The sequence below is a fragment of the Pseudochaenichthys georgianus genome, chromosome 14 (genome assembly GCF_902827115.2).
Source record: "Pseudochaenichthys georgianus chromosome 14, fPseGeo1.2, whole genome shotgun sequence".
NCBI classification, from domain to species: domain Eukaryota; kingdom Metazoa; phylum Chordata; class Actinopteri; order Perciformes; family Channichthyidae; genus Pseudochaenichthys; species Pseudochaenichthys georgianus.
This window is the reverse complement of record NC_047516.1, coordinates 3,361,762-3,379,277: the sequence shown is the minus strand read 5'-3', so window position 1 is coordinate 3,379,277 and position 17,516 is coordinate 3,361,762. Positions and strand designations below refer to the sequence as shown.

The following is a 17,516-nucleotide window of genomic DNA, read 5'->3' as shown; positions in this document are numbered from 1 at the left end:
CAACCATTACATAATACCCTATAAATAAAACCCGGAAATGTTTCTCTTTCTTAAAGTGTAAACAAGGTTCAAGATGTTTATTGTCCCTCCGGTAGAAAGTACAATTGTGTGAACTGCTTTTGCCAGGGTACTCCGTGAAGACAAACAGTCAGTATGCAAAATACTAAAATAAAAGGTGCAGTAAAAGTATATTTATCTACTAAAGAAAAACAATTAAAAGATTGCATTGAAGAGGAGTCCAGGAGGACTGCTGCTTTTATTTATTTTCTCTATTCTCAGTTGTTTGTTCACCTTTCTGAAGTTTTTGCCATGACAAGTCTGAAAGTGGCTGTGATTTTTATATTCCTTAAACACTGAAAGGCCCATTGGCTTCCCATTTAAAAGTGAGAAGAAATGGAAACGGATCAATTTCTCATGAAGAACACAAAATGTCTTCTCTATGACTATGCTTGCTATTGTTATGTCAACTAGTCTGTCAAGTGCATGGGATTTATGTATTATCTTTTCAATTTACACACGGCATCTATTGCACGTCTGTCCGTCCTGGGAGAGGGATCCCTCTTCTGTTGCTCTCCCTGAGGTTTCTCCCATTTTTCCCTTTAAACTGGGTTTTCTTTGGAAGTTTTTCCTTGTACGATGTGAGGGTCTAAGGACAGAGGGTGTCGTATTGTCATACTGATATTCTGTACACACTGTGAAGACCACTGAGACAAATGTAACATTTGTGATATTGGGCTATATAAATAAACATTGATTGATTGATTGATTGATTTATAACCCAGCATCCGGCCTGTTACTCTCATTAGGACTGCACAAACCTCAGTGGACACAGAAACAGTAGAATAACAACTGCTCTGCAATTTTCACACTTTGCAAAGTCATCCAGTTGACCCTCTGAAAGGTCGGTTCTGATGTTAGCAGGCCTGCTTTCGCCACCAAGTAGTTGACAATAAGTACCTCCTCTCTCTATCCTCTCTGTCTCTCTCCTCTCTCCCTCCCTCCCCCCTCTGACCTCTCCACCCTGCCTCCCACCTCCCCCCCCCCCCCCCCCCCCCCCCCCCCCCCCCACACCACACACACACAACCTTCCCGCATCCAGCACCAGTCACTTTTCTACCCATCTCCGCTGCTACTGCACTGAAACTGTTCTTTGTACATCGTTTCTCTTTTGCGCTAAACAATACTGCATTAATATCATTTCATGTTCTGTGGTTTGTGGTTTTTAAAAATATATATTAACTAGTACTTATTACTTTTTATACCCCGTTTATCTAGGCCCGTTTTATGTCACTGCGAGAAACGGTATTTCAAGATTTCTGTATGTATAACTGTTGACAATAAAGCTGACTTTGACTAATTTATTGCAGACTGTAAATGTAAAGGTGGCAACCCCAGTTAGATTGTTAGACACGTGGGACGGACAAACCCCAACCCAACCCCCTTGCTGAATTTGGACATTTGCCTTGAATTTGCATACTTGTTGTATTTGGCCTGTTGATAATGATTGAACCCCCGATGCTTTGTGTTACTGTTGTCGTTCTTGCAATTCGTGTTGGTTTTAGTGAAGTAAAAAAAAACAGTTTTACACATTGTGGACTGTGATGTATGTTTTTGTTATGATTCAACCACACTTAAGGAGGTACTGCAGGGACACAATGTACCAGATGAACACATTCCGGTTCACACGTTTTCTTCTATTTCAATTCATTGATTTGAATATAAACACAATTTGTTTATTGCACAAATATACAAAAAAGACTGCTGACATAATCATAATTTAAGATGATTTTTTTTATTATTAGCTCATTTAAATTACCTTTTGCAACTTCAAAATTGTTTTTTAGTTGATATAAAATACCGTAAGACCTTTCAAATGTTTTTATCACGTGGTTTGAATGACCTGTTCTGCATTTAAGATGTGTTTATGTGTTAATCTTTTAAAGAGCTCGCCTTCTGTGCAACGCTGTGCACATTATCGTTACCTGTATTCTTACTATAACTATAATTCTTCCTGTTTTTAAATATAAATCGCTTTGAGCTACATATTTAGGATGGCACTATTATTATTAGTATCATTATAACACAGTGGGATCAATGTTCTTACACTTAGCTGTGACAGAATATTGTTATATGTTGTGTCTGTGTAGTTTCTCTTTCATAACCATTACGTCTTCATGGGATTTCTATTTTTTTTTTTTTTAAATCTGTGATCTTTTGTTACCTATTTTGCAACAGAAATTGCGCAGACAGCCAGAAACTCAAAATTAATACAAACAACACTTTCACTTTTGACGCTTTTTCTCTCATCCATCAAGCAAACAACAAGCTGTGCAAAATATGAAGCATTAAAACGCCGCATACAAAATGTCATTAATATCAAACAACAGCTCGACGGACATTTGGCTCCCTTTTTTGTCATCGGTACGTAAGCCAATCAGCCAATAGGAGACCGCCTTCAAACGCCTAGAAGACTAACCGTCCAATCACAAGCGTTCTCATTGCGACGTCCCCCAACGCCTGCTCACATCCGGTCGTATATATGTTGCCACGAGTTAGCGGCGAATTTGGAGAGTGTCCATTTTGAGCAGCGAGTCGGCGTCTCCGGTATTTCTTTCCCCTTTAAAGTAAGCACGCTTTTTCTTTATTTATATTTGTACAATTATATCAAGTCGAGTTGGATTTATATGTATCGTGTGAGTTCACATAACCGTGTTGTTTTTTTCCCGCGCTGTGTTTATGTGTTATAACATGTGGGGGGGGGGTTCTTAGCAGCTAGCTTTGTGTGTTAGCTGCAGCGTTGCTAAATAACGCGGCTTTTGTGTCGATTGTATGAGTTGTTCACCGGCTGCCGTGCACAATTGCAAATGCATGGGTGCGTTATTCTAGGTTTTGTTATTTCGTGCACGTTTGAGGTCTTTTTTACTGGTTGTTTGTTTCAGGGTTAGCATGCAACTACTAGCCGGGGCCTGCACGCTCTCTACCCCGGAGCGGCAACCAAGCAAAGCGCGGTCCGCTTGAACACTGGATTAATGCTGCTTATTGTTAGACTAGAAAGTATTTACTATGAATTTACAAACAAACCCCAGCACGTGTTTCACGCATCTGTTAGAATCTCGACGTTAAAGTTGAAGTATAGTTAGTAAATATAAATACATTGTGGCAATAATCAATTAAATAAGATTGCAGATGAATGGAAAGGTAGCTAAGCTAATGTGGTGTTCTGTTAGCCTCCTGTGTCGACTACTTTGTTTTTAAATCTATTAAAACTTGAGCAAGGTAACAAAGAGGAAGACGGATCACCAAATGGGACATGGTGTATTTTACAAAATAAAAGCTCATGTGGGCTAAACACGATGTACGAAGTGAGAGGAAAGGGTACAAATAAGAACACACAATGGCATCTTGTTCGTAGTCCAGCACAAAAAATAATTAGTTACACTGGATTACAACATCAACTACCACAGACTTGATATACACTGTTAAATAAAACACTACTTATTCGCCGTGCTGGGATGAAATGTAACATATTTGGGAACCCTGAAGACCCATTTTGATCTAAATCAAGCCACAAATGTATACAAAGGAAAGGTAAATTAGTTTAATTGAAGCACCTCTTGCTCTAACAAAACGTTTTATGCAAGATTGAACTAGAAGAAGATATACTTTTATTGACTAGTAGGAGTATATGGATCAAGACCTGAAGTTCTCCTGAAATAATACACATGTGGCCCCATTGATAGTACACATAGAAAAAAAGATAATTAATTACATGTTTGACAAAAGTCCACAGCTTTACCGAATTTGTTTTTTTAAAAAAATGCCATTTCTCACCCATGTTGATGCTACCCCTGATGATATGGGTATACACTTTTGCATTAAGTTAATCAACTGTTTCTTGTCTCTTCTCAGACTTTCGAATAACCCACCGTCGCAGAATGGCAGACGCTGAGCATCTCCTCATGGAAACATCGGACCAGAACGGCAACGAGGGCGAGGAGGACCAGAATGGAGCCGAGCAGGAGCTGATGGGAGGAGACGAGGAGCTCCTGGAGAGCCAAGACGGCCAGGAGGAGGAGCAGGCAGAGACAGAGACAGAGGCCCAGGAGCCAATAGATGCCATAGATGGCGTAGAAGCAGTAGAGGGCGTAGAAGCAGTAGAGGGCGTAGAAGGTGTAGCAGTCGAGGGCCAAGACAATGGCGCAGACGGAGGCAAAATTGACGCCAGCAAAGGAGAGGAGGATGCTGGGTAAGTGTAATGTCTCCCCGATACACCTTTTGGGTGTTCGGTGAAAGTGTAACATCAGGAACAAATGTTTTAAGTCTTCTCTGCAGTAGGGCGGCTGCACACACTTTTATCAAGAGTAGCTTCCTGGAGCCAGGTTTAAACGGTAATGGTAGAAATAATGACATTTAAAATATGTCCCGTCTTTGCAGTTCACCAGAGCATTGTATAACTAAAGCAAAAATGCATTGAATTCTAGTGAAGAAGACTCTTAGCGGTCATTTTACAACTCAGCTGCACAAGAAAGGGCTGTGGTAGCTCCATACGTTATGCCCTACCGCGTAAACATGATACAATGTTAATTGGCACTCATTTTGGTACAATTCTATTGCTCTTTTGCATCTGGCTAATATATTTGTAACTTATTGCACAATATGCAAGTGAAAGCAGTGCTTCATATTTTTACATGTGCTAAGGGACTGCTTAATATGCAGCTCCATAGTCGTGATCTTGATCAGCAATTTTGTCCATAAAAGCCATACTTTCCAGTTCATCTTGTTTCTTAGCCTCCTAGGCAACACAGATTTGGAGAAATGTATAAATGTTTTGGTTGCTTTATGTAAAATATTAGGAATTCAACAGCAACGTTTGCGTTTGCAGTAAAATGTTCGTGGGTGGCCTCAGTTGGGACACGAGTAAAAAGGACCTGAAGGATTACTTCACAAAGTTCGGCGAGGTGTCGGACTGCACCATCAAGATGGACTCCAACACCGGCCGGTCCCGAGGCTTCGGCTTCGTTCTCTTCAAAGAAGCCGCCAGCGTGGAAAAGGTGCGTCGCAGATGTTAACGGGCATTGTTAATTTACCATTTCTGGCTTCTTCTGAGGTTTTCACATCGATCTTTTTATGACTTTTAAAGTGTTTAGGAAATGGTAACATAAGAATTCCCAAAGATATCCATCCCAGTTTTGGGTTTGTCGACTAATGTGGGGGGAAAGGGATTTATAGGATTATGGTTTTTGATTGGATAGAATATCTTGTTTTTAAAAGTCTAGTCCAATATGGACTCGCTGAATATAGATACAGATTTTGAGATATTGAATATATAAATATTCAATTGGTAAATACAAATAAGGGTAGTCTCAAGCTGTGACTTGCATCAACATTTTTGTATGAAATGAAAGTACACGACAACATAAATTGAGTTGTGTTTGCTGCACCTTTCCTAATTCCCTGAGACGTCACATGACAAAAGAGGATATTTTTGGCTATTTAGCTGTGTGTTAGCCCTTAATGCTAACTGTAACTGTGTGTTCAGGTTCTGGAGCAGAAGGAACACAGACTGGACGGCCGTCCAATCGACCCCAAGAAGGCGATGGCCATGAAGAAAGAGCCCGCCAAGAAGATCTTTGTCGGTGGTTTGAACCCCGAGGCCACAGAGGATGCTATCAGGGAATATTTCGGAACCTTCGGAGAGGTCAGTGTTACTGGATAAGGCCAAATAAAACCCCGGGTTAGTGCCACCGGGTGTCATGTTAAGAACCACTGGCAGACAGACAGGAGGGCTGCAACTACTTTAAGAACTGAATATGTGTGTTGTGAAAGGGGAAATGTTAGAATAATATTTGGTCTCGGTCCCGATCAAGACGTGCTGCTTGCTGTAGCTGCAGGTTTCAAAGGGCGCCAACATGAACTCCTTCCTGTGGTCTGTTGATTTCTCCAGAGAAACAAAGGGGCTAATCATTTCAGTTGGAAGGAACAAAATCCCTTAATCTTATCCCCAAATCATTAGGGGTTGTTTTATGCTTTTTACATTTTTTATTTAACATGATTTCAATCGTATGCTTTTCTTTATCGGCTGAAGACAAGAAAACATATTGCAGGTACTTGCATTAAAGTGTCTGGAACTGTGAGCTGGAAACCCGGCAAAATGACTAACTCGTGGTGCAAGCTACTCGGGCATATCATTAATACAGTACAGCCTTTTGTAATTTACCACAACCCGCCTCGTATGTTGAGAAATTATCACAGGGTTATCTTTAAATAGGAAAAAGTCAAACTCTTGGTTTTTGTTTTAAGTTAGGGGGCAGTTTCTTTATCGTTTGACTCATGTTTGTCATGATTTGTCCCTCGCTGCTCAGAGTTAAGGGTTGAGGGCATCAACGATCTTCATATTGCATTATGATATTACCCAGATAAGAAATGCACACTAAAAGAATCTCCTTTTGATTGCATAACATATTCCTAGAAGTCGAAGCCATTAAAATTCACAGGCAAATTAATAAACAAAAACTGGCAAATAATTTAAGATATCTTTGCAGTTACTTGACAAATCAAACCGACCCACCGGAATTTTGAAGTCTTTAGTTAAATTATTGGAGGGGACTTCAAAGCATTTTCGGAGGCGGCGTATTTCAGTTTTGATAGACATACTTTTGTTTGAACAAAATCCTTCTCCTTCTAGATTGAAACCATTGAGCTTCCCATCGACCCCAAATCGAAGAAAAGGAGGGGCTTCATCTTCATCACGTACAAAGAGGAAATCAGTGTCAAGAAGTGTCTGGAGAAGAAATACCACACCATCCAGGGCGGCAGGGTAACAAACAGTCATATATTTCTACATATAGTGATGATATTTGCTGAATCAGATTTTGCAGAAACTGTTTTTTTGTCTGTAGTCGGGATTAACGGTGTGCGTTTTTGTTTTATCTCCACAGTGTGAGCTGAAAATCGCCCAGCCAAAGGAGGTGTACCAGCAGCAGCAGTATGGAGGGGGTCGTGGTGGAGGTTATGGAGGCGGTCAGGGAAGAGGCAGGGGCCGTGGAGGTGAGCATTTTAAAGAAATTGAATCCAAGCTTGGGTCACAGGAAGTGCTCCGGACTCTGTGCTCAATATTCGTAGTGGCCAAACGGCGGTACTGCAACTTCCGTATCAGTCCGTGACATCACTGGGCCCAAAACAACTTTTAACATCGACTAACATGGGGAAAGAAGTCTGTAAATCGGTGGATCATTTTTTTTTACCTAAATAAACTTCCCAGTATGAACTATTTTATAGCCCTTATTAAAATCATTTGGTCCTTAAAGTTGTAAAATGCACTAAAACCGAATCTAGATTTATTTTCTGTCCATTCATTCTACTGAGGCTGAGAGTGGGAACTCGGGGGGCGGGGCTTAAGGGGTGCATGCTCTGTGACTGCACATACCAAGGACACATACCCCCAGGAAGTGCACCGGACTCTGAGGAAAATATTCGTTGTGGCCAAACGGTGGTACTACACTTCCGTACCAGTCGCTTGGCCCGCAAAAACTAAACTACCCAGTATGATTAGCCCTTCGGTCCTCAAGTTGTAAAATGCGCGACTAACGTTATTCCGAGTTATTTTCCTCGGCATTATGAACGCGGATCTAACCCACGGGGCCGCCCGGCACGTTCATGTGACGTGTTCAGTACTACATGAGTTTTACCTTTACCCATGGATGCACAATAACAACGGATTATATGAATACTTTCGTGGCGTTTCACTCTCTCAAAAGTTGGGACATTTTGTATTCATGCGCCAATGAGCAGCTCTCATAGGAGTGAGCGAGCCCCCGCTGTATTCAGTTCTTATTAAACATCCATGAGTCAAACCCTTTTAACTCATATTCCCTCTTTATATACATTTTCCAAGTTTGATATAACTTAATAACAAGATTTAATTTGTATAAAATCCCTCAATTTGAAAATCTTACACACTATTAGATCCCTGCTTACTTTTAGCTTGTCTTGTGTTTTCTTAAATTCTATTCAAAAGTTCGCCCCTTTTTAATTTCTTTGTCCATATTATGCATGGCTCTGTTAAGGCCCACTCTGCGCCATGGGGGAACATTGTGAACAAATTGTAGTCCTTTTTTTATACAATGGATAACTTCTGGTACATCTGCAGACACATTAAAGTCTCCTTAAACATTTTAAGTGTTTTCATTTGTAATTTTTGGTATTCGGGACGCCATTTTAAGTCTAGAACTTTGTTGTGACCATTTTTTTGTTTTTGGTTTTGTTGACTCTGTGTCAGGTCAGGGCCAGAACTGGAACCAGGGCTATGGCAACTACTGGAACCAGGGATACGGTAACCAGGGCTACGGCGGTTATGGCGGCGGCTATGGCAACTACGACTATTCTTCCGGTTATGCATATGGCCCCGGATATGACTACAGTAAGTTTTAGTTTTTTTGAAGATGGCTGCTGCGGTGTATAGATTGGACAAAGGTGGAATGTTACATTTGAAACATAATAAAACTAGTTGTTTAACTAGCAACTGGCTGATAAATAAGATCTGTTTTTGGGTTAAATGGAACCGGTAAAAACTATATAGCCCATAAGACTGGGTTTAAAAAGTTTCTTTATCCATTTAACAGAAAAGCAAGACAGTCCTTGGAAAAGAGACTTGTGTTAAGGAATTTAAATGTGTAATAATTGCACTGTTTTTCCCTTTTTCGTGGTTCTGGTGTCTCTAATCACTTAATTAATTCATCAAAATGTAATAAATACAGTTTGTTATGTCAACAAGGTGTTAATTGCTCACAGGGGTGAAGTGCTCGTACAGTTAAAGCTATAAAAAGCATATGATCGGTTGCAGCAGGCATCGACTTCATGCGATAAAATATACATGCCTTCGTACACACTTGCACACCTTGCTTACTGCAGAGGTTGCTGTTCTGAATAATTCATCAGCTGAGCCGGTTGACGTTTCGTTACTGAATTTGTCTTCTGCTTCTTTCCCATTAAAGCAGCCGACCAGGGCAACGGCAGCTACGGAAAGACTCCCAGACGGGGGGCACACCAGGCCGGCTACAAGCCATACTGATGATCACAGTGGTGCAACGTAAGAGCTATAACTCACTCCTTTTTACTTACGTGTCCAAAAGCATGGGCACTTTAAATCACGGGTCATTTATCCACCAAACACTGAACTGCTCTTACAGCTTCAAGTTCAACATGGAAATGGAAGATGCGCTACATCATTCTCACCCGTTGGCCCTTATTTCTCTCCAGGAAGCTTCGTTTAAAACGTTGACACACACATTTATAAAAAAAAATGGTGTGTTAAGTTAGTCTTTATTTGATGGGGACGGTGCATATTCTAAAAAATATGGTTGTTATCTTGAAGAGAATTTGTCTTAGTGTTTAAGATAATTATGTGTTATAATAGTTCCATGGGGGTACTAAGTGCTGGGAAGTAATGGCGCATTTCCACTACAGGGCCTCGCTCGGTATGACTAGGCCTCGTTAGGACTGGCTCACTTTATGCTGTGTTTCCATTACAGTTTAGGAACTGGGGCAGTAACTATAGTAACGCAGTGTAGGCGGAGCCATGACGTCATCTTCAATGAGAACCACAGAAAACCAACGTTAGCTGTTAGCACTCAGAGCTCTCAGCTCCTCATATCTGTTCAGAAACTAGACAGAAGTTAAACAAGTCCAAACCACAGACTGCCTGTGTCATGGAGAATACAGTCGCTGGTTTATTTATGTCTGTAGGCCGTTGCTGTGAGTGTGGACGGTCGGAGCATATACTGCGTTAGCTTAGCCGATCTCCATTCAGAAAACACGCATTTTAAAAGGTGTTTCTCTGCCGTCTGTCTGCAGACTTGTCAAAGCATTAATTCGTGGTTGTTACTAACCGGTATCAGTGTGTTGTTACTTCGGCATCATTTTGAAACGTGTATTACAATTAAATCACGATCAAATGTGTTCATTTTGTTGTAGTTGTAGCACCCTTGTCAGCGATTCTCTCTAGTTGAGCATACTCGGTTGTTGGCCGGTTAAGAACCTCGATTTTATGGGGCCAGAAAAAGTACCCGCTAGCCGGAACTACGCCAAGTGGAAACGCAAACAAAAACGGGCCGGGCACGCTTAAACCGCGCTGTAGTTGAAATGCGCCATAAGTACGGCAAAGTCCTTGGTGTGAAAGCAGCTGTTGAAGTACATTTATTTCAAGAAAGTCAATTTAAAATGACAAATTCACGATCTTGAATCATTTTCTTAGTCAAATTGAAGTTTTGTGCAATGTTTTGAGATGTGAAGTGTCTGATATTAAATGTATTGTGTCCCCCCCCCCCTCAGGACTCCAGTGAGACCGACGGCTGGATGGACACACTGGGCATGACTCGACCTCTTTTATGACAGAAGACCATTTGTACAGAAAAACAACTGAAATGTAACTTTTTTGTTTTGTTTCTTTTTTTTTTTTAATCTTTTCATTTTTAGGTTTTACTTTTCCCTTTGGTGTTTCTTTTTTTTTGTTTCTTCTTCCCCCTTCCACATTTCCATCAATGGAAGTGTAATTTTTACTGTACTTTTTGGTACCTGTTTTGATTCTAATGTATTGTAAGGCTTGTATTTTACATGTATGCTGGCTTTACAGGTTGAAAGATCTCGGCGCTGTAAAGGAGCTTTTTTGACAAATAAAACCGTTTTCAGTAATTTTTTTTAATTTTTTTTGGTTCTTATGCTTCCAGGTTTTGGGGTGGAAGATTAAGACGCTGAATGGGTTTAGGATTCAAATTCAATTGCCGTCATTGAGTTCTGTCTTTTTCCCCTTTATGTGGAACCATTTTAACTCTAGCTATAATTTGACTTTTCTTCCTCGGAAAAATTCACCATGAGATACAGATGTTAATGGAGGATGGGGGGGGGTGAATTAAATATACATACCCTTTTACATAACAAGCCACTTGTTTAAGTTTCTATGCCGGTTTAGTTTGTTTGTCAAGTGTCACTGGTTTTTAGAAATAACCGCTTTGAAGTTAAATGTCTGCTTAGTTTTTTTTGTTTTTTTCTGGAGGCCATTGGAGTCTCCTCAGCTAGTGTCTCTGGCAATTTATTAGTAATAAACATCCTCGTTTGTAAAGTTTTGTGGTTTTCTAATGATTAATGTTACCGATAATGATATTTGTTCCTGAAGAATGCAAACGATGGCTTTTTCATTTTGGAATAGTTATTTATTCTGGTCCACAAACTGACTTTGATAATGGTATGGTCCCCGTCCACACATTTAAAACTCCTGAGGGTGAAAGGGTTTCAGTAAAACATGTGGTTTTATTTGGATAATACGACAGGTTTGGTTTCAAGGTATACTTTTGGTTCTTGCTGAACCCAAGTTGTATAATGTGGTGAATATATTTCATTTAAGCAAATGGTTTAAATATGGCGAATTATTTAAACATTGCATAGAAAACATTAATCTTAAAGGATAAACCAATTGCAATTCAAAACATCTCTGATCCAGATATGGAATACCTGCATGTGAAATTAGAGTAGACTACATTCATTGCATTAAAAGGCTTACATTCAATTAGTTTTGGGATTATTGGAGTCAAAGCCGCATACAGATGCGGCATTGCACATGAATAAAATTACACAACAGTAAATATAAATTGATGGTTTTGTATCTAGAGTATATTGAGTACAGTACTGAAATCAAGGTACATTATTATAGGCTAGCACAAATTCATAAAATGTAAATGTAAAACAATTTAAATGTAAGTAAAACATTTATTAAATCCAGATCATAAAGGGACAACCTGAAATACAATGTATACAAAGAGTGTGATGGCCTCATTGAAAATAATCAAACTGAGTGGGATCCTGTGAAGCAAAGAGTAACTAAAGACGCTATGGAGATGTGAGCTATCTGCAAAAAGGTCGATGCTAAAATGTATATTTATTTCAATTGTTTTCTCTAAATATACTTTTCACAATAAACTATAATTTTGTTTAACTTCTACACAGTTTTCAATAGGAAGGATGAGCAACTAACATAAATTAAATTGTTTAAAATCAAGGCTGGAAGAAATACCAGAAAACGAATAAACCAAAAGAGCCAAAAAAATTGACCACGCAAAAGAGGTTTAATCTTAGCGGTGTCGCTGTGATATTGACTGGATTAGAAACGAGGGTGTTTGTAGAGAACATTATAGAAGAAGAGATTAGCAGAACACAATGCTCCGTTATTTCACTTATGTAAAAATATAAAGCGTTATGAAAGAAAAACATGTTTCCGCCCGGTCTCGAACCGGGGACCTTTCGCGTGTTAGGCGAACGTGATAACCACTACACTACGGAAACCTATGATTGTGATGCGTTCAAGGACCAATATAAAACCGACCTTTAATGAACACATTATAGGCATGTGAAGTACATTTTTGATTTTTGAGTGTTGTATTTGACAAAAAAAAAGAAGCAATTGTGTTTAACTGATATTTAAAGGATTATTATCAACTATCTAATACATAAAATACAGAAACGGAATTTTATCTGATGACATTTCAGGTATCCCCTTACCCGCAAATACTCATCATTCACTTTGGGTCACATAACCCGAAATACAGCTTTTTCCGGTGAAAACACAATCTACTAGGACAGTTCAAGGGATTTAAGAGTTCGGGGGAACAAGTACCGGGGACGGCTAAGTACATGGTGTGAAAGCGGCTAGAGTATCTTTCGAAGAACTGGTGAAAAACTCGCTCCGACGGGAAATCGAAGCTGGACCTCCGGTTTGACCGGCGGCAAACGCCCTTTCATCAGTTTCCGTAGTGTAGAGTAAGGACTAACTCTCTTAACTTTTACCATTCATTCTCTATGGTAGTTCTTACACTGTGACTGCAATATATTTCTGGCCACAAGCGAGAAATTGGGGGCGCTGTTGCACCCTTTTGGTAGAAGTAAGGAGACCCGTTTCCAGTGACAGAGTGAGAGAGACGGAGCAACAGCAGCAGCATTTTACAGATAGAGAGACGACATTAGCGACACAATTCGACTTCTAGTTCTAACATCACGTTAAACTTATCAAACGTAAGTGGGGCTTATTTTTCTACGACTGAATTAACACTTATGATATTGTTACACTGTTTTTGCAATAGTTGTTAGTTGTTAGTTTGTCTTTAACTGTGTGTTGTTAGCGCTGAGGTACTGTAACTTTTGTTAGCTAACGCTATCGTCATGTATTTACAGTAAATGTCAGATTTAACAGCAGCTGATTTATTACTCATTACACATGGCAAAATAGCTGTCAAATGTGTTTTACAGGTGTATCTTGTTAACACTGATCCAAAATGCTGCAGCATTTGATTCTTTTCATTGCTGCAGCTCTACTTACTACAGTACATTTTAATCGGGTAAATACTACAGTATTCAGTCTTAAAACTTTTGTTTTGCTATCTTCTATTATACTTTTGTTATTATTTTATGGCTAAAGATCTTACCCATCTGCTTTTCAGTCTGTCTGTTCATGTAATAGAGAAGTTGTTACCTAGTCATTACAAATCCCAATTAATGTAAACATGAAATAAAGCAAGTTCACTCACATTGACAGGGCAATACATAATAAATCTTCCTGCCCACCTGCCCCTCTGTTTGTTTGTTTGTTTGTCTGCCTGTCTGATCATGTAATATAACATGTGTTACCTATACAAATCCTGGTTAACGTGAATGAATGAAATGAATAACTCTGCCAATATAACAGTATGATGATTTGTGCACTTCTTAATATATATTTTGCATTGTGTTTTGCTGTGTGCAGGAGATAATGAAGAAAACCATATTCTTCCCAGGAAAGATGAGAGTGTCTTTCAGGAAGGGTCCATCTGGCCACCTGAGACAGGACCCTTCAGAGGAGGGTATGATAATTAAAAAAAATCCTTCCCTTCAGGACAAGTCTGCCGCTCAGAAGCATGAGCATGTGAGGACAAATGCTCTCACTGAGGTCCTTCAGAGGGGAGGGGATGTATCCGACCGACTCGAGGTGATGGGGGAGTACGTGCTACAGTTCGGTCCTATAGCATTCAGCCAGCTCCTTCGTGTTTGACGGATATTAAACTTACATGCTGTGCATTTCACAAACCATGATATCTTGGGGTCTAAAGTCGAGTCCCATCCAAATATTTGTATTCCAACGAAAGCAGATTGGCAAAGAACGTCCTGAGCCGGAGTCAAACTGAGACCTTAGGATCTTGCAAGGCAACAGTAAGACTTAAGTCCCTTACATGTTACCATTCATTCTCTATGGTAGTTCTTACCACTACGGATGTAATATATTTCTGGCCACAAGCTGTATTTCGGGGGCGCTCTTTCTTTAGTTATGTGACCCAAAGTGATTGATGAGCATTTGTGGGTAAGGGGAAACTGAAATGATGCTTAACAGAAGTTTGTTTAGCAAAAATCAACAATAATAACATTCACAATATTAAACTGGCATGCGCTGCATTTCACAAGCCATGATAAGCAGGGCTCTGAAATCAACTAAACCATTTTTACTCAACATGCTTTTCATGTGAAAATTAACACCTAGGCTCTAATTAGACAAGTTAGAAAGTGTAGCAGTGGACTGTATACAAATCTTTATAGTTGAAGTTCAGAGGGAGGCATGTATAGGCTATTTATTACTTTTACTCTAGAAACATAGAACAAAAACACTACAAATACTCACCATTGTGGAATTAATGTCATCAGAAATACAAGTTACAGGACCATGCCTCTCCAGATGTGTTGAATTTAGATTAATTTTTTTAACGTTTCCGCTTTCTCCAAAGTCCATAGCGTTCGGCCAGCACCTTCGTAGTCTGAAAGGAGCAGACGAGTAGGAATCAATTAATTTTTCTCAGCATATTGGCATTGTTCAAACAGTCCTCCCTCGCTCATCTATTTAGCTGATAGCTATTTTTTGTATATGTGGAGTCAATCAAGACAAAATGTGTTTCCGCCCGGTCTCGAACCGGGGACCTTTCGCGTGTGAGGCGAACGTGATAACCACTACACTACGGAAACAGATGAAAGGACCTTTGCCGCCCGTCAAACCGGAGGGCCACCTTCTACCGGGTATAGTAAGGACTAACTCTCTTAACTTTTACCATTCATTCTCTATGGTAGTTCTTACACTGTGACTGCAATATATTTCTGGCCACAAGCGAGAAATTGGGGGCGCTGTTGCACCCTTTTGGTAGAAGTAAGGAGACCCGTTTCCAGTGACGGCCCGTCTACACTACAGCGTCGAGAGCGTCGAAAGCTCCAAGCAGCTCCAAGCTGCCCATTCACTTTCAATGGGGTGACGTCACGTAGCCGCGCTTTTTCGCCGAACTGAATTGTGGGTAGCCGAGCGAGGCGTCTCAGGCGACCCAGGCGACCAGAAGTTGAACATTGTTCAACTTCTGGTCGCCTGGACGCCGGAGTAGCCAGCGCCAGCCAATCAAATCCCGTTTCCCAAAATCTGACAGCTGAAGCGCTAGCCAATCAAACCGCGTCTAAGCTGGGAGAGATATCCCGCCGTTCATTTCTATATTTTCAAAAAAAGTCGGAGGAGAAACTAACTATCGCCGTAGCGAATCACCCGGTTTTGTATGACCAGACCCTCTTCACCTCCCGGGATACAAACCGGAGGAACCAGGCATGGAGGGAGGTGGCAGAGACAGTGGGGGAAACTGGTAGGTTTTCGCCTGTTTGGGGAGTTTATATATATATTGCTCGCATAAAATCCCCGGGGGTTTTTGCTTTGTATGTCGGGGGCGGGAGATTCATGTGATTGGTTGTTGGCCGTGTTGCTTGAATAAAATCCCCAAGCTCCAGACACGCCCAGCTCCAAGCTATTTTTGGAGCTGTAGTGTGGACGTTCCGTGACAGAGTGAGAGAGACGGAGCAACAGCAGCAGCATCTTACAGAAAGAGAGACGACATTAGCGACACAATTCGTCTTCTAGTTCTAACATCACGTTAAACTTATCAAATGTAAGTGGGGCTTATTTTTTTCTACGACTGAATTAACACATGATATTGTTACACTGTGTTTGCAATAGTTGTTAGTTGTTAGTTTGTCTTTAACTGTGTGTTGTTAGCGCTGAGGTACTGTAACTTTTGTTAGCTAACGCTATCGTCATGTATTTACAGTAAATGTCAGCTTTAACAGCAGCTGATTTATTACTCATTACACATGGCAACATAGCTGTCAAATGTGTTTTACAGGTGTATCTTGTTAACACTGATCCAACATACTGCATCATTTCACTATTTTCATTGCTGCAGCTCTACTTACTACAGTACATTTTAATCGGGTAAATACTACAGTATTCAGTCTTAAAACTTTTGTTTTGCTATCTTCTATTATACTTTTGTTATTATTTTATGGCTAAAGATGTTACCCATCTGCTTTTCAGTCTGTCTGTTCATGTATGTTCTTATATGATTCTGTTTTCCTCAAGGTTGTGTCTTCCTGGTCGAATGTACTTATTGTAAGTCGCTTTGGATAAAAGCGTCAGCTAAATGCAATGTAATGTAATGTAATAATGTAATAGAGAAGTTGTTACCTAGTCATTACAAATCCCAATTAATGTAAACATGAAATAAAGTGAGTTCACTCACATTGACAGGGCAATACATAATAAATCTTCCTGCCCACCTGCCCCTCTGTTTGTTTGTTTGTTTGTTTGTTTGTTTGTTTGTCTGCCTGTCTGATCATGTAATATAAATGTGTTACCTATACAAATCCTGGTTAACGTGAATGAATGAAATGAATAACTCTGCCAATATAACGGTATGATTATTATTATTATTATTATTATTATTATCATTATACCCTACTCTCCTACTAGGGCATTGCGTTCCAAGAATGCAGGGTTGTTGGTTGTTCCTAGAATCTCTAAAAGTACAATGGGAGCCAGAGCCTTTTCTTATCAAGCTCCACATTTGTGGAATCAGCTTCCAGTTTGTGTTCGGGCGGCAGACACCCTATCCGTTTTTAAGAGTGCGCTTAAGACCTTCCTTTTTGATAAAGCTTATAGTTAGGGCTGATTAGATTCAGCCCCTAGTTTTGCTGATATAGGCTTAGTTTGTCGGGGGACATCTTACTTCTTCCTTCTCTCTGTCTATACCTGTGTCTCTCATGTTCCGATTAACCCAGCTTCCCCACATGTCTTTCTTTTTGGTGTCTATATACGCTGGGGTCATGGATGATCCTGCGGTCCTGTGTCCTGGATCGCGAGCGCTGGATCTTGAGTCGTGGCTGTGGTCCTGGATGGATATCCTCGTGGATTCATCTTCCTATTATACACACATGCATTTCCAAACATTTGGACTACCTATGTTGCAAATGTATTATCTTTTCAATTTACACACGGCATCTATTGCACGTCTGTCCGTCCTGGGAGAGGGATCTCTCCTCTGTTGCTCTCCCTGAGGTTTCTCCCATTTTTCCCTTTAAACTGGGTTTTCTTTGGAAGTTTTTCCTTGTACGATGTGAGGGTCTAAGGACAGAGGGTGTCGTAT

General features: G+C 40.2%; 1 protein-coding gene and 2 non-coding genes across 3 annotated transcripts; 1 reads left to right on the top strand and 2 right to left on the bottom strand.

Moving 5' to 3' along the window:
• Positions 1–2,514: 2,514 nt before the first annotated feature.
• Positions 2,515–11,116, top strand: LOC117458612 (heterogeneous nuclear ribonucleoprotein A/B-like). The gene is made up of 9 exons (XM_034099205.2): positions 2,515–2,624; positions 3,910–4,246; positions 4,883–5,051; positions 5,540–5,698; positions 6,686–6,817; positions 6,939–7,047; positions 8,267–8,419; positions 8,994–9,088; positions 10,330–11,116. Exons 2-8 carry the CDS (start codon positions 3,936–3,938, stop codon positions 9,068–9,070), a joined length of 1,110 nt encoding a protein of 369 aa, XP_033955096.1. The 5' UTR covers positions 2,515–2,624; positions 3,910–3,935; the 3' UTR covers positions 9,071–9,088; positions 10,330–11,116.
• Positions 11,117–12,260: 1,144 nt separating this feature from the next.
• On the bottom strand, positions 12,261–12,333 carry trnav-aac (transfer RNA valine (anticodon AAC)). Its single transcript has one exon. It is a non-coding gene; the product is annotated as a tRNA-Val (tRNA).
• A 2,624-nt stretch (positions 12,334–14,957) lies between these two features.
• On the bottom strand, positions 14,958–15,030 carry trnav-cac (transfer RNA valine (anticodon CAC)). Its single transcript has one exon. It is a non-coding gene; the product is annotated as a tRNA-Val (tRNA).
• Positions 15,031–17,516: the final 2,486 nt, after the last annotated feature.

Excerpts from the sequence above, each read along its gene's own strand:
- LOC117458612 (XM_034099205.2), top strand. The coding sequence starts at position 3,936 with ATGGCAGACGCTGAGCATCTCCTCATGGAAACATCGGACCAGAACGGC. Across the intron at positions 6,818-6,938 it reads ACACCATCCAGGGCGGCAGG|TGTGAGCTGAAAATCGCCCA; the intron begins GTAACAAACAGT and ends TTATCTCCACAG. Across the intron at positions 7,048-8,266 it reads AAGAGGCAGGGGCCGTGGAG|ACTCTGTGTCAGGTCAGGGC; the intron begins GTGAGCATTTTA and ends TTGGTTTTGTTG.